This window comes from Colossoma macropomum, unplaced genomic scaffold, assembly GCF_904425465.1.
Source record: "Colossoma macropomum unplaced genomic scaffold, Colossoma_macropomum, whole genome shotgun sequence".
In the NCBI taxonomy this organism is placed as follows: domain Eukaryota; kingdom Metazoa; phylum Chordata; class Actinopteri; order Characiformes; family Serrasalmidae; genus Colossoma; species Colossoma macropomum.
The window spans coordinates 27681425-27708176 of NW_023494810.1; the positions used below are offsets into that span (position 1 = coordinate 27681425).

The window sequence follows — 26752 nt, forward strand, 5'->3', positions numbered from 1 at the left end:
TGGGATGCTCTATATGCACTGGTCAGCCATGGGAAACTATGGATAGGCCTTCAATTGTGAGCCATAAAAGTCAAAACTCAGTCAACACATGAGGAAAAACCCACCTCTACAATAATGCTCATTTCTGCTAGCACCTCTATGGGATTCTAGTAGTTAGTTAGTGGTTTTTCATGAACATTTTTCAGCAGTTCTAGATTAAATACCGACATTTGAAGCTTCCTAAAGACATTCCATGTTTTACTTGAAGCTTGTGACGGACATATTATCATGTTTTACTTTGTAGCAGTTTCACAGTAACTCTTTCAGTAGAGCTGCAGGCGCCGTTTTCCATTTCTCACAACCCACTGATTTGGCTGTCACTTGTATTCACTGTCATTGATGTACCTAGACCTTCTAAAAGGCTTAGAGTGATGTTTTTCTCATGAAACATAACTGGTTGATTCCTTTGTAACTTCATAATTATACTGATAGCTAATCTAACATATTAGGCCTTCTCTTCAGCTCCTGAAGGCCTAACCAATAGGAGAGCTTGCTTAGCTACATCTACCTAGATACAATGGAAATAAACATCCCTGATTGGTTAATTTTCTGCAATGCATTTCAAGAATTTAAACCTTTTTTCCCCTCATCCAAAATGTAACAATGAAGCAAGAGTAGTACTATAATACATGCAGAGTTTAAATACAAGCATGGTTCTATTGAATATACATGAAGCAAAAGTTACAAGCATGTATTTCCCTGAAGGCCTAGAAGGCCTGAGGCTTCCCCGCTGATTGTAGGTAACGGCCTATTTCACAACTGGTGGAATAGGAGAGTGTATGCTATGATAAGGCAGCAGTGGAGGGAGGTATAAGAGTTTTCACTAAGCCCCCTGCACGAAGACTAAAGCATTTCACTGGATTAATCATTCAGGCTGCCCTACTTAAACATATTAAGGTCAAGACAAAATGAGATTTATAGGGAAAACACATACAGAAAACAGCAGATTATATTAAGTTTGGCTTTATTGCATTAAGATTATTCCCTTATGTGATCCGATACATAAATCATAACACTGCAATTCCGTATCTTTATAGAGGCTGGCGTAAAAGGCAGACATATGCGGGCTTATATAAACAGGAATTTGGCAGATTCCACCGGATGATTCTTTGAAAACAGAAATACACATTAATTTAAGATTTACACACACCTGTAAATATAATAAATATTAATAAAAATGAGAAAAATGCATGTGCATAGATACTTAAATAGCCTATATTTTGATCAGGAGATGGCATTAATAACCCTACCACTTCAGTAATGGCAATAACAGTTAAGGAAGACTGCATACATACTGCATAGGACAAACAGACAAACAAGATAACATGTCATAACCTGCTGTACATATTATGTACATGTCCTTCGGAAAAGTCTCGTTTATCAACCTTGTGGTCAGTGTGGAAAACATTAGTGTTTGTCTTTGTGAAAATAACAATTAAAAATAAATAAAAATATAATCATAATCAGAGCAAACATCTTACAATGCAACTGGTAAAGGTACAATTCAGGACAAAATGCTAATAATGCTAACAGCAATGAAGGTGAATAACCATAAATTGGCGTTATACAAATGACATCATGCTTATTGGTGGTTATCTTCCACTCAATGTTAGTTAAATTAGCATTCTTGGAAGTTACCTACTTCATAACAACTGCATAAGAAATGCATAAACACTGAGAAACATTAAAAAAGCAATATGTGAGAATTTCTGGACATTCACAAGATAATAAGATGTTTTATGAAGTAAATGACATCGTATTGATGTAAAGGCCTTCAAACTAAAGTCGTTCATGAAGCATCTTTTCCATGTAAATTTAGGTTAAGGGCCTTTACGTTGATACAGTGTCATTTGCTTCTTAAAACATCTTACGAAATTGTGTGAATAATGACAGAATCTCGTTAAACACTCAATCTTTGCTATTTAAATATGTTATTCAATGTTTACGCATGTGTCGTAATGGGCAATTCCACCACTTTTTCAAAAATTCGGAATAATTCAGTTGTTGAGATGTAAACAGAGTCATTCAGTGTGGGCTGACATGAAATGGTTCATTGTAGAGACTCTTTACAGTGGTGGTGATAGGAAACAGGGGTCACCAGGTCTACAGCACAAATATAACTAAATATTTAGTAAATAATATCTCATTTACTATGCAAAACCACCAGTGACCCTACATGTGCCTTCTGAGTTTTCATATGGAATGTTGATGATGGTAAAATAGTTATAAATCTGAAAAAATAAGTTTTCTTTGGGGACTTTTTGCCTCTTGAATGGGTTAAAATACATTTTAAGTCAAAACCTCATCACAAAGCTATCATAAAACAATGTGTCAGACATCAGGCAGCATATATCTAACCATGTCATGTAATATCTTTCTGTGAGGGAGTTTTCAGAGGCATTCAAGTCTTCAGACGTCTGGTTCCTATCACCACCACTGTGACCAATTTTGACTCTGCGAGTTTCTCTAGAATGGAGCATTTCACACCAAACCACTCTGAATGACTATGTTTATATCTCAACCATTTAATTGTGTAGAATTTTTGAAAAATTGGTGGAATTCCTCTTTAAGTAGGTAGCTTTAAAATAAAGCGTAGCTGATACACATAGTTCACACTAAGAAGTGCATCAGTATGTTTTCAGGCAGTTAAAAAGAGCTCCCAGAGGCACAGCACGCCTAGAGGGCATAAAGAGGACAAACAACTGGGGAAAAATGATCAAAACTGTCAAAAATTTTGATGTTCTTGCAAAAGCAGTGACATCACACAAGGCACATATATACCCAGAATTCCCTTTTCAGCACAGATCAGTGTGAACTTTACATACAAAAACACTCTTCAATATAAAAGTAATAAACCATAATGTACATAGCACCATCTCTGAAGTTAAGGCAGGTGTGGCCTTTTACTAAGAACACGAACAGTATTAATGGCTTTCGATTTCATTACTGTCAATGACTTAACACTATTCAACAATCAATTCCAATTTTAATTTTTCTACATCATTTCAACACCCCAGCTGTCCTTTACGTTGTATGAAAAATCCATGATGAATGGACCAATAGAAATGCGCTAAAATCACTTAGATCAAAATCTCTTTACATTGAGTTACACTGAAGCGCAAGAGTGTGTTTGCCCTCTCCTGTAAAGTTACTATTTTGGAGATACTTGTTTTTCTTCGGACAGTGACGAAATATTTTAGTGGTTGTATCACAGATTAGTTTTCAGCATGACTGATACAAATGATAGAAATGGTACAGGATTTTCTTCTCTCGATTCAAAACTCTCATAAGTAGCCAATGACCAATAACAGAATAAAAATACACAGAAGGAGCCGTACCCTGATAAATATATCACATACAAAATTAATAAGACAAATATTAACAGTAATTTTTGTCAGTAAAGAAGATACGCAAAAAAATCACAATGACAAAAAATATAAATCAAAAATAACAAGAAGCACAAACAAGCAAAGAATCTGTGAGGTATTTTGAAAATCAGAAAAATGAATTCAACAAAATAAAAACATATATTAAAAAACAGCAATTTACAGAGTTTTATATTTCTATATGGACTGGGAAGTGGAAAGGTTCTTGACTTATTTGATGTGAATTTACAATTTATGCAAAAGGTTGAACCTGTGAAATGACACGTTTTGTGGATTTTCTAAATAAAGATAAGTTAACACAGCCTCTACAGGGGACACAGTTAACTATGGCATTTTTCTGCAAATTTTAGTGCAAAATTTCTATTTATTTGCTGAATTTAACATACTGTAAAAAACACATTGTATAAAACATAAAATATAGAATGCACCGTTCTGCACAGGCCACAATTTATGTATTATTTTATTTTTCCTAAGAAGTAAAGTTCAGCAAATAAACAATAACCATGCATTAAAATGTGCATAAGTGAGTTCTCCGTAGAGGATTTGTTCACTTATTTTCACGTTAAAAATCAACAAACGTGTCATTTAGCCAAACTTATCTGTTCACAAATTACAATGTCATAGGCCCGCTTTGCAAAGACTTATCATACCTACATAAAAAAGCACTCAGATTTTTGAAACTTAATTTCCCGTCATTAGTCATAACCTTAGAAGTCATAAAACTATATGACCATGTAATACGCCGTATACAAAAAAGTATATACAAAAGTGTCCAGACAGCCCTTCTAATGAGGTTTAAGGTCACACGTTGCTGAAACAGGTGTTCGATTGTGCACACAGCATAATCTCCATAGAAAAGTGCTGTGAATAGAATGGGCCGCACATGAGCCTAAGGTCACCATGCCCAATGCCAGGTGTCACCTAAGCCCCCCAGCATTGGGCTGTGGAGCAGTGGAACTGTGTTCTCTGGAGTGATGGAGCTCCATTCATCCTTTGAGATGAGTTGGATCCAGAACTAATCATCAACATCAGTACCTGACCCCCAGTCAAAGTGCATGTTTTTGTTGATTTTCTAAGTGAAAATAAGTGAACACGTCCTCTACAGAGAACGTACTTAAATATGATATTAGTCTTCACATTTAAGGGCATACTTTCTATTTATTTGCTGAGTTTAATGTATTGGAAAAAAAATAAAACATGAAATATAAAATGTGCACAAAACCTCTACACAGGCCACATTTTGTGACTTATTTTTTTTTTACCAAATATGTTCAGTTCAGCAAATAAACAGTAAGAATGTTAGAAAATCAACAAAAATGTCATTTGAACATGGGCGTGCAAACTTGTGCACAACGCTGTGCAGTGTATCTCCTCACACACTGCCCTGTCACCTCCCCAGCGTAGACTCCCACTCTAAACCTGATCTCTAAACCCACAGCTGTCTCCTCTATTACTCCCAGCAGCTGGTTGCTGTAAGACATTCATGGCCAATGCTGAACACCGTCTCCTTTACCTGAAGCCAACTTTTCCTGACCCGCTGAAGTTGGAAATAAAGCTGAAAAAAGACGATGCGCTTCCTCTCCTGCTCTTAGGGGAGAACAGAGCTCGTCTCTTCAAAAAGCCCTTTAATGCATAACCTGACTGATCAGTAAAGCTGGAGCGTCTTCAGACTGCAGCAGAACCGCAAAGCTGCGTTCTCCTGCTCTCTCCTGCTTTGAGCTGTCATGTCTTCGCTTCCACAAGCCTGACGCTAAACTCCGGAGAGCTGTGGCTGCGGATGCGCGTCCTCTGCAAGTTCGCACTCTCACTGTTTCAGACAGTTTTACAGGAAATACAAGACGCATACTGACTCAAAGGGGAATTCCACTGGTTTTTCAAATTTCTGCATAATTAAATGATTAGGATGTAAACAAAGTAAATGAATTGGCTATATTTGCACTGCACACTACCCGTCCTTTAAAGCGCCCATATTATACGTTTCTCTTGTATTTTATTCTGTTCCTGAGGTCAGTTTACAACATCTGTGTGGGTTTATGCACCAAAACAGTCATACTTCATTTTAACCTGACTGTTTTCAACCTTTCTTTATCTCTTAGAATTAAACAGGCTGCTGTTGTTACTGTTCCTTTAAAACTAATGTATGTAAAAGACCTTTGTTCTGATTGGCTGATCTATATTATAGTGAAGCAGTCCAGTCTGTTCACTTAAATGGTAATTCCACCCATTTCTTTCACACTTCTGCATAAATAAATGGTTAAGATGTACAATAGTCATTCAGAGTTGTTTGGTGTGAAGCGCCATGTTCTAGATAAATGTATTGAGTCAGAATTGTTCACAGTGGTGGTGATGGGAACCAGACATGTGAAGCATTTAATGCCTCCAAAAGCTCCCTCACAGAAAGAGACCTCAAAGACAAGTTATTTTTAAAAACTTTACCACATTTGACCATTATCAACATTATATATAAAAACTCAGAAGACAGGTTTCGGGTCACTGGCTGTTTTGGAAATGAAATAAAATGGTTTTGTGTTGTAGATATTGTGACCCCTGGTTCCCGTCACCACCACTGTAAAGAAATTTGAGTCAGTTAATTTCTCTGCAAGGCACCATTTAAAATCAAAGCACTCTGAATGAGTTTGTTTACATCACAAAGACTGAATTATGTGAAATTTTTTGAAAAATCAGTGGAAACTGTTCTGTAAAACTTTTGTAAACGTTTTTACAAGTTTAGACTGAAATGATAAACTTTAGCCAGTCCTATCGGATGTAAGGAATGATCAATTTGCTTCCTGGCAGCCAGGAACAGTACTACGTTTAATTTCCCATATCATCCAGTCCAAGAACTCCTACAGACAGTCACATATACATATGACTGCCCATGTGCTTCAGTGCGCATGGGCAGTCATATGTATATGTGTTCATGGTTGTGACATCAAAATGGGCTTTTTATCTGCACAGCTTAGTTTCCATATAAGGACTGGGATGAAATTTGAACATATACATAGTCCATCAAGACATGCGCTGACCCCCTAACTCCAACACTACATATATATCTCCTGCCGCCCTGTGTGTAAGCGTACTTCTGCTATTCTGTCTGAACTCGCTCCAGCTGCCCCTCCGCCATCCCGAATGCCTGCACACTGCCGAGAGTCACCCCAGTTCCATCCACCGCTCCCTTAGACCGGGACAAGGCCACCTGCTTCATGCACCTGGACCACCTTGAGGTTTCACCTTGGATCATGCAGCTGCTTTCAGCAAGTTCTCTGAAACGGCCAGCTGCCAAGCCGTGTGAACATCGACACGCAGATGCAGGACGCAAATATACTTTCTGTGCTATTTTCTGCTGCATTCTAGATTTCACACTTCCTAAGTCCTTAATAACCCATCTGCTCAAGACAGTGAGGTTTATTAAACTTATTACTGTCCCACTGTAATAAGACAGCATCTGACCAGCCTACTGTCCATCCCGCACTCAGACAATCCAGTCCCAACTACTGCAGCTCCCTAGCGTGCTTCTTCAGATTATCAAAAGTACTAAAAAACTACTGATAAAAATAAAGCCACACATTATTAGAAGGGCATGTCATGTGTTACACTAAAGCACAATTACGCGATGAATGACATCACAACAGTCTTTTGTTAAGGCTGTTCATGACACATGGCTTTGTTAGAATTTAAATAACTGCACAATATAAAAATAAATGTGGAATATAATAAATAATTAAATGTATTTTTGTATATTAGATACACCTCTGTTATTTACATATGTACATATGCTACATGTGTTGGGGGAAAGAAGGATGTTCTTCATCGCCTTTAGCACCACAGAGAGAGAAACAACACAGGAGAGTCCTGAAGAGAAGAGGACAAAGAGATTCGTGTTCAGAGAGACTCCAGCTGAAAGCAAACAGTGTTTTTTTTAAACGTGCCTTAAATGTAATATCTGCAATTATATGAGGTTAAAGGGACAGTCCAGCAGAAAATCATATTTAAAGAATTGTACTCCAAATGTTCCACCGCACAAGCACAAAAGTACAAACGAAATCTCTAGCAGTCACACGCTGGTCATTCACACATAGACCAACTGGCTGTTTCATTAAGTACACCCACTTCTTTCTACACTCACTGTCAATTTTATCAGCTCCACTAACCGTATAGGTGCACTTTGTAGTTCATTATGGACCGTTTCCCTGACCCCCTCAGGACCACCACAGAGCAGGTATTATTTGGGTGGTGGATCATTCTCAGCACTACAGTGACACTGACGTGGTGGGGGTATGTTAGTGTGTGTTGCGCTGGTACGAGTGGATGGCCATGAGCTGTTGCTATAATTTTCTGGATTTTTATCTTGAGATAATGAATTAACTATCTTGTGACCTCAAGATAACAAAAGTTGTTATCTTGAACTAATGAGTTAAATATCTTGTGATGTCCAGATAACAACGTTGTTAACTTGAGATCACAAGATATTTAACTTGTCATCTCAAGATAACAACCCAAAAAATTATAGCAACAGCTTATGGCCTCTCTGGACTTCTTTAGCAATGTGCTCTTTTGTAACGAGTTAATTATCTTGTGACCTCAAGATAACAAAGTTGTTATCTAGAAATAATGAGTCAACTATCTTGTGATCTCAAGATAACAAAGTTGTCCAGAAAATTATAGCAACAGCTCATAGCCTCTCTGGACTTCTGTAGCAACGTGCTCTTTTTTAATGAGTTAATTATCTTGTGATCTCAAGATAACAAAGCTGTTATCTTGGGACATCGAGTTAATTATCTTGTGATCTCAAGATAACAAAGTTGTTATCTTGGGATATCGAGTTAACTATCTTGTGATCTCAAGATATCAAAAGTTGTTAATTTGAGATAATGAGTCAACTATCTTGTGATCTCCATATAACAAAGTTGTTATCTCGAGATAACGAGTCAACTGTCTTGTGATCTCAAGATAACAAAGTTGTCATCTTGAGATAACAAGTCAACTATCTTGTGATCTCAACTATCTTGCGATCTCAAGATAAAGTTATTGTCTTGAGATAATGACTCAACTATCTTGTGATCTCAAGATAACAAAAAGTTATCAAAAAAGTTATAAAAAAAGTTATCAAAAAACAAACAAAAGTTGTTATCTTGAGGTAATGAGTTAAGTATCTTGTGATCTCATGATAACAATGTAATTAACTTGACAACACAAGATAATTAACTTGTTATCTCAAGATAACAATCGAGAAAATTATAGCAACAGCTCAAGGCCTCTCTGGACCTCTGTAGCACTGTGCTATTTTATGAGTATTTATTTATTAAGCAAAATAAAGTAAATGATTTGACTGTTTATACATTCAGAAAAGGAGATCTATATAACTTGCTTATAAGCAGTGACGATTCCTGGTATAAAGCCCACTGTATCATTCAGTGCAGTGCAAATGCTGTATGTGTGAATGGCCTACGTGACCCTGCATGCAGGTAGTGGCTCCACTGTAAAACTAAAGAAGAAAACGTTTGACCAAACATGTCTTGGCTGATGAACTAAATTTGGTGTAAGGAGGAAAATTGTGTCCAGTTATTTTTTGCCAAACTATTTCTTTTAATCCAAAGACATGCTAATCTACCCAAACAGTCAAACTGTATTAAAAAAGTCCTCCAACCTGTTCGAAACGTGGCTCATGTGACTTGAACGAGAAGGCCGGAGCTGGAGGAGGGAGTGCATTTTCCACAGTAGCCACCACACGTTCCTGTCACTCTGCTGCCATCCTGAGGACAAGAAAGGAACTGCATGTAAGACTGACATTGCACTGATTTTCAATATCAGTGCTGATTCTGATTTCTGAGTCATATAAAGTGTGTTATATACAACCAAATGATCACTTGGACTGTATTTAAGCAGAAAATTCAAATCTATGCATTACATATGGTATATTGTGAACTAGTGCTAGGTTACTACAATATACCAAAAAGAAAGGAATATACATGTGAACTATTAACTCCAATAAATAACAATCTATATGAGAAAGCCATGAGCTGCAACACTAGCTATATTCTTGGTAACACACAAGTGTCAGCCAGCCTCTCGTTGGCACAGAGATCCGTCCAGCAGGGCTCTCCACACACTCTTGACCTACTACAACTGATTTTCTGTTTGCTGGCCTCTTGAGTGCAGAGCGCTTTTAGTCAGAGTCTTTTTACTCCCTGCCAAAAAAGTGTCCCTGACTGATTTCCATTACAAAACAAAAGGGAGGCATGGCTCCTCACACCAGCTGCTCGCTGCCTGGGCACTTGAGGCTCCAGGAGAGGGAAGCAAGGCGAGGGCCTTATTATAAAACATACTTAAATTTCATACTAAATATATTCCTGAGAGACGTTCTCATCATTCACGTATGAATTATTTACAAAAGAAAAGTGTACACTTGAATATGTGCACAGAACGTAGACATGCGACTATTAATAAATGAAAATATATCATAAAATTAAGTGCACATGAACAAGCTTGTCAGTTCTGCCCTGCTGAATTACATGCACAAGAAAAGAATAGGGTATATTGGGGGTCACAGTCAGTTCTCTTCAACAGACTCAATGCTAGCTGGCTGAATAGACTTATTAAAAGGGCTTATTTTATATATTATTTTATTTATATAATAAAGAATACAAGTACACAAAGAACACATCTATAAAAAAAGACACAGGGAAAGGGGTCTGGGAAGATGACACTGGCTCAGCCACTCATCACGATGAACTAAGAAATCAGCCGGTGTCTTTGTCTCTTTTAACCTTCAGCTTGCTTCTCAAATTGTTTGTCATTTAGCCTGTTAAGTGTCCTTCATAAGCAAATAAACAAATAAATAAATAAATGAACAAACAAACAAACAAACAAATCAATCAATAAATACATAAATAAATACAGAAATATTTCTGCAGCTTACAAAGAAAAAGGACAAAACGGTTTAAAGTGAGTTTCATTTAAATTATTTGGGTTTTTCTTGACCTTGTAATGTAAATGGTTGTCTGGGTAGTGGCAGGATTTGTCTATATAGAGTGAGGACACTACACTGGCATAGGTGCGCATGTTCACTGTTCATGGGTTGTGTACTCAGACAGACAGACAGACAGATAGATAGACAGACAGACAGACAGAGAGATAGACAGATAGATAGACAGACAGACAGGCAGGCAGGCAGACAGGCAAAGATAGATAGATAGATAGATAGATAGATAGATAGATAGATAGATAGATAGACAGGCAGACAGACAGACAGACAGATAGATAGGCAGGCAGGCAGACAGATAGACAGGCAGACAGGCAGACAGACAGACAGACAGACAGACAGATAGACAGACAGACAGACAGACAGACAGACAGACAGACAGATAGATAGATAGATAGATAGATAGATAGATAGATAGGCAGGCAGGCAGGCAGACAGATAGGCATGCGGGTGGGCGGACGGGCGGACGGACGGACGGATTGATAGAGAGGCAGACAGACAGACAGACAGACAGACAGATAGATAAATAGATAGATAGATAGATAGATAGATAGGTAGATAGATAGACAGACAGACAGACAGACAGACAGGCAGGCAGGCAGGCAGATAGATAGATAGATAGATAGATAGATAGATAGATAGATAGACAGTTAGGCAGGCAGGCAGACAGACAGACAGACAGACAGACAGATAGATAGATAGATAGATATATAGATAGAATGATAGATAGATAGATAGATAGATAGATAGAAGGATAGATAGATAGATAGATAGGCAGGCGGGCAGGCAGGCAGGCAGACAGACAGACAGACAGACAGGCAGACATACAGACAGATAGATAAACAGACTGACAGACAGGTGGATAGATAAACATTAAATATTGTAACACAATAACTAGCACACGCTTAATAAATGATAATAATTACAGCTTAAAGAAATGATAAGGTTAGTGGATACAGACGGGTTTAGGAAGAGAAAGCAGTGGAGGGATTTGGGAGGTGACTGAAAGAATTTAAGTAGGAGGAAATGTGAAATGAGGACATGAGAGAAAAAAGGATTGGGAACGTGAAAAGATGGTGGGCAGAGTTCTTCAGAAGACGAGGACAGCTGCAGAAATAAGGTTTGTGAAGAGAGAAGGTAGAGGGGGGCTCGCCTGTGCGAGTGGTAGTAAGGAAGGCCGGATGCAGAGGCAGTAAAAATGAACAGGGTCACAGTTCAAATTTAATGTTTATCATTTCATCAGTCACAGTTATGACCATGACAAACTCAGTGGAACACTTCACTCAGAAATGCTGACGTGGCTGGTAGTGAATCTCATTAACATGATGTCAATAATGTGTCGTTTCTTTAAAATGTGGAACATGAGCCCAGTGGGTGAAGCATTCTTCTGGGTCACTATAACTAAAGGCACAGTGAGTGACGTACCTGTGACTTGTGGATGTCGGCCACGGCGTAGTTCCCTTGGGAAATCCACGTGGTGCTTTCAGCCACTTGAAAGCCTGTTCCTGAGAGATTGATCCTGAATCGACCCTGAAGAGTCATAACAGAGGCACTCTCAGCACATGCTCATACTCAGCAGTAGATGGTGCTGTTGAGCAGCAAAACAGCTTTGACTTGCTGAACCAAGGCTCTATACTTGCACACTGAGGTAAAATTCACTAAAATGTATAAGCACAGATTAAAAGAACACACTGGCCAGAGTGAATAAACTGACCATTAAAACATTTAACTGACTGAAATCTTTGAAATTACATTTTGTATGTGTGCCTCGGTGAAACCTAATCTGAATCCACTTAGGATTTTTCCCTCTGTGGTATCTAGGAAGATACAGCCAAGTGAGCTCTCCCATTCATAAGGCCTTCAGGAGCTGAACAGAAGGCCCTACATCCTAACATAGCGACCAATATAATTAGGAAGTGACAGTGTAATCACCCGTCATGTTTTGATTTACAATAGGTGGGACCAAAACTTAAATCTAGGCCTTCTGGAAGTCCTAAAAATGTCACTGACTGTGAATATGAACTGTAACCTAATCAGTTCTGTTGCATACAGGGTAAAATATTTGTCTAGTACAAGCCTTAAACAAAACATATGGAATGTCAGTAATAGTTTATTTGGATAAAAAGATGCTCGGTCAATCTTTAGCTCACACTCAACTAAAAACCTGTTCCATGCAACTGAAGTTGTTTGTAAAATATTCTAAATTTATAAATCTGTCCATACAACAAACCTAACCCTAACCTCAAGGCAAAACCTACACCTACTCCTAACCTAACCTTAATCTTAATATTGCTGTTAATAATACAAGTATCTGTAGATCATCTATAGGGGACCATCCAAATAAAGTGTGACCGGAATGTCCTTTAAAAGCTTCAAATGTCCATGTATCACCTAGAACATCCAAATGTCAATGTGCACCACCGTTACATAGTAATAGTAATAGAAATCCCATAAGTGTGATAGTAAAACTACCAGTATTGCAGAGGTGTTTTTTTAACCCATATGGCCAAAACTGAAGGTCTAGCTCTAATAGTCACTGTTCGCAAATGTGCAAATATGTAACAATAAGCAAAATACTTTTTGGTGAAAATCTAATTTACACAATTATTGCTCTAGCTTGAAATTTGCCCAAAAGACAAGATATTGGTGTCTGAATTTTGGTTCTTTAGCTTCACACTGGATCTATGAGGCTAATGTAGGTAACAAGTAATGGAAACTTATATCTCACTAGTTATCATCGTGCTAACTTGATGACTGATTTAAGAAAAATAAGCTCTGTTCTGATTCGCTAACCTGTAATGCGCCTCATTGCAAAAAAACAATCCAGGCTGAAACGCTCCTTGTAGCTGCAACGCAAACGGGTGGGACTGCTGTAGACTGAAAAGGCGGATATATATGTAAATGATTTGTTTTCTGACATCATATGACATCACAAAAATACTAAACACAAAACATGCTGTTCTTGCAACTTAGCTTTCATATATGGACTGTATGGACCGTGAAGTGAACGCTATGCTTTGAAACATGTTTACATCAAACTCTTATTCCAAAAAAAAGGAAAATTTGGTTTTCCAACATTCACATGATGCTAATTTGTCACCGAAATATCAGTACATAACACAACAACCATACTCTATTGGACTGAAATACATTTGTACAGTGGTTTGAAAGGGTGGGAGTGACAGGCAGGGCTACACTTCCCCTCCAGTGGCTCGAGGAAGAGAGAAGTAGAGAAAAAGCGCCTGATTCATTGAGCTTTTCCCAGCGGTGGCAGCTGTCTGCGGCCTGTCTGAATCCCATCTCTCAGCCGGGGAGCTAAAAGACTGAGGAATGAGTGCCAGCGACGGAGAGAGAATGAGTGAGTGGGAAAGAAAATGAACTAGAAAGAGTGTAGGCACAGAAATAGAGCGATTCAGTGGCCGAGTGACACAAATGTCAAATCTCTATGGCTGTGCAGCGAGGTTTAGAAGTTTGATGGGTTTAAAGTTTGATGGTGTGTGCGTTGTCTGGACAGCCGTCTGCTTTTAAGACAGAATTTGATGTCTGAAGACTCAGCACTGGAACGCTTTCAGAGAGAAGTTGCACATGTTCATTCCTCTGCTGCTCAAGCTTTCTCACGTTCTTTCACTCGCTCTGTTTCTACATTACTCAGAATCAGAAATAGAAGAAAAAATGAATCAATTCACCCCAAGCAGAACCATATTTTCCTAGTCATTCTCCATTTTGGACTATTTTTTTATGCCTATGATGTCCAGCTTCATCTTGAAGTTAGTTCTCGCTAGGGTTGGAAGGTCTGGTTCTAAAATCTGGTTGGCTGAGAGATGTACAAAGCCACTGTACATTAATTTTGCATATACTGAGAGTCAGACACAGTCAACTTATCAGTGCGTAGCAATGTTTAAAAGTTTTAAAATGTGACACAAAAAGCTTGTATTTGTATGCTAGTTTCTATTAGCACACATATCGCATTATTATGCTAGCGCTATGCTAACAGGGGTGCTCTAGCTGCAGTACATGGGCATTTGGAGCTTATAACACAGACATTTGAAGCTTAGAACTGCTTGTAATAGACATTCTGTAAAGATATATCTTATAATTTGTATATTGCAAACATGTCTGATTGACTACATTTAGGGGTGAGGTGAAAATTCTGATTCGTTCCCAAACTATTCCTTCAACTAGCAGAGGCGTCATACCCACCTGTGGACAGCGGGCGGCGCTGTAGCAGTCTCCCGCAGTGGCAAAAGGAACCTTGTGACCTTCATGAGTGAAAGCGTACGTCCAGTCTGTGGCTAAAAGGCAAAAATTCAGTGATGTTGGCATTAGCATGTGTGAGTGTGGTTTAGTCACCATAACACTTTATATGGGCACAGTATTTCAGAGATCTCAGCTTGTAAACGTGCTTCCGCTATAATAAGTATTCTTCAGCAGACCCAGATCTGACCACTTTTCCTTTCACAGGTCACCACTTATGTCATAATTAGGATAAGTGACACATAATATGAGGGCAATTTGAACCAATCAACCCCTCGCCTTGTAATTGTGAGCTTTCTAAGCGCCAAAAACAGCTATCTTGAAACCATTAACCCCTTCATGCTTGGACTTAATGAAATGCTGGGCAAATGCTGGGACAGCGGCAGCTAATCTCAGGTCACTGTGTTCGCCAGATCGCTGACATTAGACAGAGCTGTAATTAAGCAGAATGTTTATTCTGGATTTGCCGGCCTCCCCCCCAACAGGTCCTCCATTACGGAGAAGAAGAGTGTCATTAACCTCTCCAAATGCCTGGCTGACACTCTCTCTGGCCTGAAAAGGCCTTACGGGGGGAATACACATACTCCTCCAGTGGGTTTTCTTTCCTTCAGGTTCTTTTCATCTAAAGAAAGCAGCAGCTTTTCAAGAAGGAACAAACATGTGGTTCATGTTATCAGGGTTATAATTCAGTTTTTAAATCCGAGAGCTGCCACAGTGAGCCAGTATAGGTAAAAGTGAATATGTAAGGACATAAAAGAGGTTCGGAACAGAAAAAACATGTCGAACTCAAGAAGAATGAGGCACTTATTCAGAGAAATGATCAGATTTCTTTCTTATATATATATATATATATATATATATATATATATATATATATATATATATATATATATATAGCTGCTGTCAGACCAAAACTTGTATCTCCATTTTTGTTGTTTTTCACTTTTTTGTTGTTTTATGTCCAGGAAAATGTCTGGTTTTTTCCTTCTCCTGTAAAGTTACCATTTTGGAGATCCGAGGTTTTGCTGACAACAGCAATTATACATTGTAAAGCCCACTCTCATCAATGTAAATCATGGAAAAAAAAAAAAACACTGAAAACTCTTGAAAGTGCTCTACACTGTGTTTTAAAATCAGTTAAAACACTTCATTTACAACATAACTGTACTTCATCGCTCGCTACACATTTTTTTGTTATTATTTGATCTGTATTGTGTATTTTAATGCTTTTTTAATCTCTTTAGAATTCATGTTCTGCCCATAAATGCATTTTTTCATAGCAACTGCTGCAAAACATGACAAGCTTTACAGAACGCTAGCAAAAATTCCACTCAAAGTAATGAGAAATAGATTAAATATATAAATTATTCATATTGTTTAGATTCTCTACACACATTTTTTTACTAATTATATTTTATTTATAAACATTTCTATTATTATGGTAAAATACTGTATGTTAGAAAAAAAAAACAGTATTTCTAAGACATTAAATAACTGTAATTTTACAGATTTTTACCATTACTGAGCATTTCCTCAGTCTCCTACTGGGGTTACTTTATTAGGAACAACATTCTTAAACTTTTTGCTATCAAAACAGCCTGAATTCTTCATGGCATGGATTCAACAAGGGGCTTGAAACATTCCTGATACCATTTCTGGTCCATGTTGACATGATTGCGTCATGTAATTGCTGCAGATTTATCAGCTGCACATTCATGCTGTAACTCTCCTACATCCCAAAGGTGCCGTGCTGGATTCAGATCTGGTGACTAGGGAGGCCATTGAAAGACAGATGCTGGAATACTGTATGGACCTGGATAGATGTAGCATTCAAGCGATGCTCGGTTGATGTTAGGAGGCCCAATGTGTGCCAAGAAAAGACTCTCCATACCATTACACCACCTCCACCAGCCTGAACTGTTGATGAAAGGCAGATCCATAGATTCACGCTGTTTATGCCAAATTCTGACACCTCGATCTGCAGAAATCAAGATTAATCAGACCAGGAGACATTTTTCCAATCTGTAACTGTCCAGATAGGGTGAGCTTGTGTCCACTGTAGCCTTTGATTGCTGTTCTTGGATGACAGGAGTGGACCATAATGTGGTCTTCTGCTTTTGTAGCCACTTTAAAGTTTGACTTGTTGTGCAATTAGAGATGCTTTTCTGATCACCACTTTGGCAAAGAGCAGTTTTTTTGAGTCGCACCTGCATCCTGTCAGTTTGAAGAAGTCTAGCCATTCTCCGCTGACCTCTCTAACCAAAAGGGTTTCTCCATCTGCCAGATCTCACCATTCTGACTAAACTCTAGAGACTGTTGTGCATGACAATCCCAGAAGATTCTAAAAATACTCAAGTCAACCAGCCTGGTACCAACAACTATGCCATGGTCACTCACACATTTTTTCTTCATTCTGATGTTTGATGTAAACATAACTGAAGCACTTGACCTGTGCCTGCAAGATTTTATGCTCTGCACTGTCACATAATAGACTGATTGGACAACTGTATGGCTGAGCAGGTGTACAGGTGTTCTTATATAGCGGCCGGTGAGTGTATATATATTATATGGCCAAAATGTGGACACATGATCGTCACATCTACATGAGCTTGCTGGTCATCCCAATTCAAAACTATGGGCATTAATATGGAGTTGGTCCCTCTTTTGTGGCTATAAGGGCCTCCACTCTTCTCTCTATGCACAACGCCAAGTCATTATTTTAGAGTATACGGGAATTTGTCATGCTGATGTTGATTCCAGCGGCAGTTTGGAACTCTGTAATGATGATGCAACAGAGGATCCTTCCACATATTGTACCTGGCAAATAGAAGATTTCATTCTAAGCATGGCATTATTGTTACGCATTGGCGTTAGCTATACTGGTCCACTTGGCACAATCACCCACTGCATGCCAGCCTGTGTGAATGTCTGTAGAATGAGAGGTATGTCTGAGGCCAGCGGCACTGCCAGCCGACCCAGCCTCCCTATAATCTCTGTTATTTCCTGTTCCTTTCAGGAGCGCAGGCCATATGTTTTGCCTTTATGTGCCCCTCTCTCTCAGTCACCAGATCGTGTGTGGAGGGGGTTCACGGGGATTCATTTCACCTCTTAACTACACGAGCATGACGCACATGCCAAATGGAACTTCCGCCACGGCCAGTTCTCAGGGAGACGTTTCGGATTAGCGAGACTTATGTACGAAACAGCTTATATGAAAAGTGCGCCGAGGACACGTGCGCCGCAGAACTGAACGCCCTTTCTGAACGTTCCAGCATGTTAATATTGCACCAATGGTAACTTTATACCGAAGCCTATTAGATTTGATCTCCTCTTGATGCAACGGTCCAATAACTATCATGTATCCACTTCAATACTCAAGCCAGTACAAAGCAGGCTACACAAGAAAGCTGTTGAGGGAGGCTGAGAGCTTTCAGGTTTTGGAGAGTTCAGGGAGGTTACTGAAGTCCAGACGTGTTCTTTCGTCCAGATGTGGACAGTGGTGCAGAGAGAGGGAGGCTTCCAGATCAGTATGCGTGTGCATATGTGTGGAATCTGTCATTGATGGACAAAGCAGATACAGCTGCTAAGACTGCTCTCGTATCAGAGTTCATAAAGCCGTCTAATTGACACATGGTCAGACAAATGGACAGAATAAAAACTGTGCTGAGCAAAAACTTATATATAAAGAACAATAATGAATCTGTGCTTGATCTATAAGACTAGTTTAATACCTTAAACTGCAGGCTTATTATTTGGTAGTTAACTTTGACTTATTATTCTGTAAACTTTGTGTATTGAATACAAATGTGAAAATCTGTAAATAGTTTACAGATTAATATAATATATTACATCAACAATGACAAAAGTACAATAAAAGTTTGGAATGACCTGTCATATCGATTGTTATTGAAATTAATCATAACATATACAGTGTAGTTTTAAATCATGTTAACAAAGACAAAAAACATAATTTTAGATATTTTATTTAATATTTAAATGTTTATTAAGATGTTTTAACTGTTTAAAAACTATAATTATACTGTAATTATGCAATAATTTTTACTGTAATTCACTATTTATCAGCGCCAAGTTATCTGCCTTGAGATCTAATCACTATATATATATATATATATATATATATATATATATATATATATATATATGTAAAATGACTACTACTTTTATATTTCTATATATGTATCATGTATATCATGTATAGAATCATATATCCATAAAACTCTAACTTAACAAAGATTTGAATGACCATTTCTATCAAGCAAATCCTGTAGAAATATTTCTTTCATAAAGTGTTAAGTTTGATGAACAATATCTAATGAGTTCATTCCAAAATCTTCTGCCAACCTAATATTCTGCCACAACAATTAGTGATAATTTCATATTATTAGATTAGATCAGATTAAATTGAACTTTTTTGAATGCCATCAGAAAAGTCTTCACAAAGGCAGAATAATAAAACCAATACCACAATATTTTACAAATATAAAAGTCATGGCCTGTCTTTATCACTTCAATAGATGTACTTATACAGAAGGCAAGCACGCCACGGCCTACCAGTCCTAATCCTTGGGCAAGACTTCTAATGCTACATTACCCTCCCTCTGCAACAAGATTAAAAAATCAGTCATTCTGAATTAGATAATCTTCAAAGTGCTGAACAATTATTTGGGGTAAAATGATAAGTACCAAGACAGTCCAACTAAATTACACTCAAGTGAACGAAAGGTTCTAGCTATTAAGCTGATCAAGGACATGGTACTATATCTCATAATTATCTGGAGTAATAAGGTGGTAAATGCAAACATACTCTCACTACATTTACAAGTTCACTGTATTGTCACATGTTTAAGCAGGAAAGTAAATCAGAAACACTTTAGAGTACTGGGTAGTTGTATGGCGTAAAATAACAAAATACAAAGACAGTTTTCTACTGTAAATGTTAAAAACCCAGTAAAATAACAGTAAGAATCATTGCTTTTGTTAACAGCCCAGATTCAGTTTCATTTATATGTATTATACTATATTAAATACTATGTAAGACTCATTGTAATTTATTGTCCAAAATCTTTTTACATTTAATAACTACACGGCACTTTTGACCACAAATAATTACACAGTACTGTGGAGTTTGCACCACATACTTACTCAGTTAATATCTAGAACCTGTTGGGTATTTCAGTGTAATTTAGTTATACTGCTTTGGAACTTGCCATCATGTTACCCAAAATAAATATCTAGTATTTTGGAGTATTTATCTAGTATTTTATCCAGTAATTTACCTCACGCTTACCTGGTTAATCCCTAAAACTCAAGGGAGTGTAAATGAAAGGATTACCTATATGCTTATTAGCTCAATTACATATTTCATTTAGTGCTGACAACAGAATGTCAGTCTATAGAAGAATTGTTTACAAAAGTTGAGTAAACAACAAAAAAGCTAGCAGAAATTGGGAATTAAACCCTGCTAAACCTTTTAACTAGAATTCCAAAAGTTTGACCAGCAGTGTAAATAAACTGAAAGACTAAACTGTGTTGATGTAATTTATGTGGAAATGAAGTACAAATCTGAATGAAATGAATTCGGTGCATCACTTTTAAGTGTAGTGGCGTAGAGTGAGGAAGTGTAGGAGGGGTGGACCCACATATGGACCTATTTTATTGACCCATAATTTTGTTGCTAACACTATAATGACATAATAACTAAGTAAAATGGTTGCAAAATGGTGCTTCACTGTCCATTCAGGCCTGAAAATGAATCGTCATTCGGGTTAAATAGTATGTGAACTCAAACTAAGCCCAGAATTGGCTTAATGCAGTATTTGACTCACTGATGATGGTCATCTTGCTGAGGTCCAGTCTGACCCGGGTGAAGGTGGACAGGCCGGCGGCTGTGTAGTCTCTCCGACACTGACAGTCATCTCTCCTGCTGAGGTTGGATGGGCACTGCGTGGGGTCCAACAGCCTGCACAGCAATAACAACAAATACGATACAAAGATATTTGTATTATGTGAAAATGTAATGCAAACAGAAACTGCTTTTATTTCGGGATGCGTGTGTATCGTATCCAGTGTGAAATAACAAGCGTGGCAGAGTGGTTCCGGACTACTAGGCATGCTGCGTCACATCTGGTGTGAAACTGGCATTACAGTGATTTTACTACCGGTAAGAGGGTTTTAATCGCCCTTATTCACAACAGAATCACTGTAAAGCAGAGCCTTTCTTGGCTGTTTGCCATATTTTACTGCTGCCAAACAGTCCTCTTGACAAAAAACACTAAAAATACTAAACTTAATTTTTAATGAGATTCCTGTTTTGTATTTCTTGAAAATGTAATGATCTCCTTCTTACCTGAATCCAAAAACCTCCGAGAAGTTCTCGCGCTCTCCAGTCGTGAGAGTGATGTACTCTTTCGGATTGTCTGTGTTCATCTCTGAGCAGTAGATCTGAGAACAGAAAGAGAGAGAGAGAGGGAGAGAGAGAGAGACAGATAGAGAGAGAGAGAGAGAGAGAGAGAGAGAGAAAGAGAGAGGGAGAGAGGAGAGAGAGAGAGAGAGAGAGAGAAGGAGAGAGAGTATGAAATGCAGCAGGTGAACAGAGGTCTGGATAAATGTGGTGGGTTTAAAAATGTGGTGAGATTCTCACTTTAAGCGCTTTGCCCTGCACACTCAGAACCTGCTCTCCATCAGACACAATGCCGGTCTGGATCTGCACATGCCTGCAGCTGGTGGGCAGATGACCTGAAAGCGAGAGAGAGTAAAAGATACGTCTGTTAGCTGATGTAACTGAATTGGTAGTTAGTGTTCTCCTCCAAGCGTGTCCAGTGATGTTGTGTTAGTCTAAACGACTGGAATGAGTATACATTAGCACGTATATTTTGAAAATAAGTTGCCACATCCTCTACAGTAAACCAAATTAAATACGACAATCTTCTGCAAATGTTTGTGCACGATTTCTATTTGTCTGCGGAGTTTAACATATTGTAAAAAAACTAAAACATACAACGTCTCAGTATGTGCTGCAACATGTCTCAGTGTGTGCTAATACGCTAGTACAGGCTAAAAAAATATAATATAAACGAAAACGCAGATTTACTTTACTCTGCTTTAAGCTTTAGCTGAGCTATAGCTGCTTTTCTTGCATCTCTGGCAGGAAACTTTTCTGTAAAAGTACAATAATTTCTTGTAAAATGTCTCAATGTTTGACTTTTTACGAGGCTGAAGTCACTTTTCGTTCACCAGCTTCTTGTTTGAATTTTTCCGTTCCACTTTAAATGGTGGCTGAGGTGTCAGAACGTAACTGCTGCCTTATTTAAGGTGGAACGGGAAAACTGGAAGAAGAAGCTGGCGAATGAGAAACTGACTTCAGCTTCGTGACGTTTTAGTGTTTGACAGTTTCTCGTTGCAGATTAAACGTATCAGGAAACCAGCTGGAGTGATTAGAAACGCAAATGAGTCCATTCGTCTCCAAATTATCAATGTTTGTCTTAAATCTTTCTCTTTGCCTTTTTGTTAGCTACTAGCTAGGTGAGACTGTTGTCTGTGTTGCTATGGTGATCAGCAGTCTGCGCACAACCTTCAGGGTTAAAGGTTGGTGAATTAGCAGTTATAGGCTACATTAATTCCAGCGTTTAAGACAATTTATTGTTAAAACGGTGTTAGATTGTTTAGCAGAGCTTTATTGTACTATAAAGGAGGATTATTTTATTTCTACCTAAACGTCTAATTCTGCTGTTGGGCAGTAAAAGAGCTGCATGTTGCCAACCCCTGGTCTAGGATTATGGATAGCATCAGGCTAATGTGCTCCAGAACAGCTTGCATTGAGTGTTATGACAGCTCTGAACTCTGGGTGATATACTGCACACTCACAGGAGGGGTTACTGCAGGTCTTACGGCCCTCCGGCCTGGAAGTGGTGGGGCATTCATCACTGAGGTCCCCTTCTGCTGAAACACACTGCACTGAGCGCTCCATCCAGCCTTCACCACAGCTCACAGAGCACTGAAGATAGACATGAATACTCATAAGACTTTCTGAAAGTTTTCTTAGAAGCAAAAATCAAACATATTGGCCGAATCTGATCATCTGTCCAATATCGATAATTTTTTAAGCTATTATTTGCTAACACCAACGTTCCGATCTCATCATGCATCCCTAGTTAAAGCACTCACAGGTCCCCAGATGCCCACTCTCCAGGTGTGGCTAGGAGGGCAGGGGGGCAGACTGCAGGCCATGTAACTTTCAGGAGGGGTCCCAGGGCAGTTTGATGATGCCTGGTGACCATACTCATAGTTCTCATTCCCAGCGTGCACTTCACTGCAGGACACCAGCCTCCTCTTATAGCCCTGGCCACAGGTGACGGAGCACTGGAGAGGAAAACAAACAAACAAACAAACAATAATAACAAAGTTAGGAAGCGAGACACTTTATCCATGAGTTGGCTCTTTCTGTAGGCCCTCTAGTGACCATTATGTCGGTAGAATGAACATCGTAGATATTTATAATTATTGTAATTCAATTAAATATTGCATTTTATCGCTACATTGAAAAAGGGGTAAAAAAAAAACACTGAGGTGAGTCTCTAGTGAAACAGAATGCTATGAAAACTCACACTGCACTACTGTCTAAACCTTATTTACCAAAACATCCTTATTCGGCCTGCTTCTGTCTCTGTTCTCACCTCGGTCCAGTCTCCTGTGATCCAGATGAACTCGCAGGGTTGAGTGTTACACAGCTCGGTGTCTGCTGGTCTCTGGTGGTCCAAGCAGTACATCTCATGCACCTCGTGCTCGTTGTGATCCAGACACACCACTGTCCGACGGCGGCGGCCAGAGCCACATGTTTTGCTACACTGTAAAGACAAGGGTGAAAGGGTTGGTATGATGTTCAAGTAAAATATAAATGGCAATATACAGTCATATGCAAACATTTGCCCTGATCACAATTTTTATATATTTGCTAAGGCCTCTCCATGTTTTCTGTATATTACAGAAGGCCAGTATCTACAGATCTAAGATTACATGCTGGAACATAAACAGATAGACACTCTGCGATGTAACCGGGTGCTTCAAGGTCATTTAGAGCCTTAAAAACTAGTGGCAGAACCAATCCTGAATGATACAGGTAGCCAGTGCCATTCTTTCAAGAAGAGTCCTCGAGAACTACAGATGCTATATTCGCCCATCTCTGATTAAACTCTGATTAAAAGTCAATCCAGGTTTTAGCATCAGCCAAATGTGTAGATAAACGCAAAGGGTGGACAGTTAACTCTGAGAATACTTGTCACCTTCAAAACATTGCCGTTCCTATGAGAAGATGCTGGAATCAAATCCCGTCTGAACTGTCTTAGAAAAACTAATCATGCTTGTCAGCTTGTGTCCTGAAATCTTCAGAAAAGCCACAAAAAATACAGTTTGTGTAAAGCAGGGTTGTCCACACTTTTTTTTTTTCAAAGAGGGCCAGACCGTAACAAAATATCTGTGGGGTGAAATATTATTCACCTATTATTAAAGATGCACGAGGCTTCTTTTATTTTTGGATTGCTCATTAAGAGTAATTTGGATTGGTAAGCGCTTATAACAAATAACTTTTTAAATTGAACTCATTGTTTAAGAGTAAGCATGAATTAATCTAATAATCAAAAGTTTTAAGTACATTGCTATTCAAGTGTTTACTTGTACAAAAATAGAATTTGTGAGACAAACTAAACAAAAATCACCACTTGTAACACACTCTTGAACAGAAACCATGGGCAAATTTTGGGCATTTTCACACTAGAGCTTTTTTCCCGACCCAGGTTGGTCCCGCTTGCTCTGCGAGTTCAACACGTTTGGTCAAGTGTCAAAGCTGTTTTCAAGGCCAGGAGTGGTCCAGAGAGCCGATCTCTGTTCCTCCTGAAGTCGGTGGTCTTGGGTTCACTTCCAGCGAACTTTGGAGTGGTCCGCTGCGATTGTGGAAGCTATCCTCTGTCCTGGGTGCAGACTCAGGTATTCAGGACAAGTGCAAAAATGGCCTAAAATCTGTTCACGAGGCCGCATTTGGCATTGGGGCAGGACTTTAGACACCCGTGGTGTCGTAGGTAATACCACTGCTCTCTAGGCAGCAGACTGGGGTTCAGTTCCCCATCTTGGTAGGCACAACACTACACCAAGACAAGACTCCTAATGAGATATTCACCCTCCTCTAATTAAACAGTGCGACAGCCTGGATAAGAGCATCCAGCAGTAGTGTAAATAAAGGCAAAGGGTCTAAACTAAATAGTGAAAATGTCATATGTTGATGCTTCTGTATAATTTTCAGCTTTTTCTAATGCTGAAAAATGAAGAACTTGTACTAAAAGGGTGCTTAGTAAGAAATATAACGTGTGCTGTTATGCTGTGTGCATTAAACTCCATAGGCTGTAGGTGTTTAGGCCCCATGTCCACCTCAGTCCTACTGCCTCTACGGTCATCTGGAGCACTTACTCAAGCACTTTAAGAGCAATAGGAGCATGAGGTCATTGCTGAGCGAAGCCCATAAGCACACATCACCTTGTCTTGTACAATTACGCTGGAGAGGAGGAAGAACACCACAGGAACTCAAAAGAGAGCTTTAAATCACCGCAATAGGAATGTTTAGGGGGGCCATTTATTTAAGGGCCCACTAGAGTGAGTGGGGTTGGTGCACTGAGAGTGAGGATGAAAGATGAAAGCAAAGCATTTCATTTAAACTGCAGTGACACTGTGCACTCAGGCTCTAATGGTTTTCCATTAGTGTGTGTATGCCAAACTGCTCGAGTGTGCTGGTTCGAGCTCTGCCCTGAGCCGGACTGATTATCTTAGCCGCGTTTTGGAGGCCTCTGCGCGGCCTTACGCGTCACACACACCGTAAACCACTTCAGCTCTTACGAACACACACTCCATCTGCTCTTTATCCCACTTTACATCAGATCCCTGCCAGGAGCCTCCGTTACGATGACAGGGGTATCCCCTACGCCAGACAGCCATGCAATCATCAACCTCTAACTCAACAGCCTCTGCTGCCACGGCCGCTTGGCAAACACTTCCCAGAATTCCCAGAAGTAAAGGAACATAATGACGCATGCACGATACAAGGTATGTGCGAGGTTATAAACGGCTGACAGCCTTCACTAAGAGTTCCTAGAAACATCACTGAACAGCCAACAGATACAGACAGACCTCAGGTTACCATTTAAAGGAAGTTTTACCCAGTTTTTTTAACTCTTTGAGCTAAACTACTACTCTATATTCACCCACCTCTGATTAAACTGTAAGCCAATCCAGGTTTTAGCATCAGCCAAACGTGTAGATAAACGCAAAGGGTGGACACTAAATACTGAAAATACTTGTGGCTCGCCTATAAAACGTTGCCCTTCCTCTGAGAAGGTGCTGGGTTCGAATCCCATCTGAACTGTCATAGCAAAAGTAAGGCATGCTTGTCACCTACATGAAGGTTGTATCCTGAAATCTTCAGAAAAGCCACAAAAAATGCAGTTTGTTTAGAGCAGGGGTGTCTCAAAATACCTGAGGGCTAAAATATTATCCACCAATTTTTCTACATATTATGTTTTCAAAATATCAACACAAAAAAATCTAAGCATTCTGTGAGCTACTCTGTTTCCTATCACTGTATAAAAGATGCATGATGATTCTTTATTATTGGATTGCTCATTCAGAGTAATTTGGATCTGTGAACGCTTAAAACAAATAATTCAACTGTTTAAGAGTAACAATAAAGCATGTCTAATGTATTAAGTATATTGCTATTCAAGTGTTTACTTGTACAAAAATATAATCTGTGAGACAAACTAAATAAATCACCACTTATAACACACTTATAACACACTCTTGAACAGAAGCCATGGGCTAATTAAGGGCGTTTTCACACTAGAGCTTTGTTCCAGACCCAGGACCGCTTGCTCTCCAAGTTCGGTACATTTGGTCAAGTGTCACAGCCATTTTTGATCCTAGGAGTGGTCCAGAGAACCGATCCCTGTTCCTCCTGAAATTGGTGGTCTTGGGTGCGCTGGACTGATTATCTTAGCTGTGTTAAAAACACTGGTGAGCCAAAACTTTAAGA

At 38.9% G+C, this 26752-nt stretch overlaps 1 protein-coding gene across 1 annotated transcript in view; it reads right to left on the reverse strand.

The window, feature by feature from the left end:
* Nucleotides 1-5920: 5920 nt before the first annotated feature.
* The window catches only part of adamts9 (ADAM metallopeptidase with thrombospondin type 1 motif, 9), a 105580-nt gene continuing 84748 nt past the window's right edge, over nucleotides 5921-26752 (reverse strand). The window contains exons 31-40 of the mRNA XM_036559362.1: nucleotides 23355-23525; nucleotides 22846-23040; nucleotides 22546-22675; nucleotides 21323-21417; nucleotides 21029-21123; nucleotides 20508-20641; nucleotides 14608-14699; nucleotides 11833-11937; nucleotides 9073-9178; nucleotides 5921-7277 (exon numbers count right to left, since the gene is read on the reverse strand). Of these exons, the coding sequence (XP_036415255.1) occupies nucleotides 9089-9178; nucleotides 11833-11937; nucleotides 14608-14699; nucleotides 20508-20641; nucleotides 21029-21123; nucleotides 21323-21417; nucleotides 22546-22675; nucleotides 22846-23040; nucleotides 23355-23525 (1107 nt within the window). The 3' untranslated portion in view covers nucleotides 5921-7277; nucleotides 9073-9088. The remainder of the gene's footprint in view (nucleotides 7278-9072; nucleotides 9179-11832; nucleotides 11938-14607; nucleotides 14700-20507; nucleotides 20642-21028; nucleotides 21124-21322; nucleotides 21418-22545; nucleotides 22676-22845; nucleotides 23041-23354; nucleotides 23526-26752) is intronic.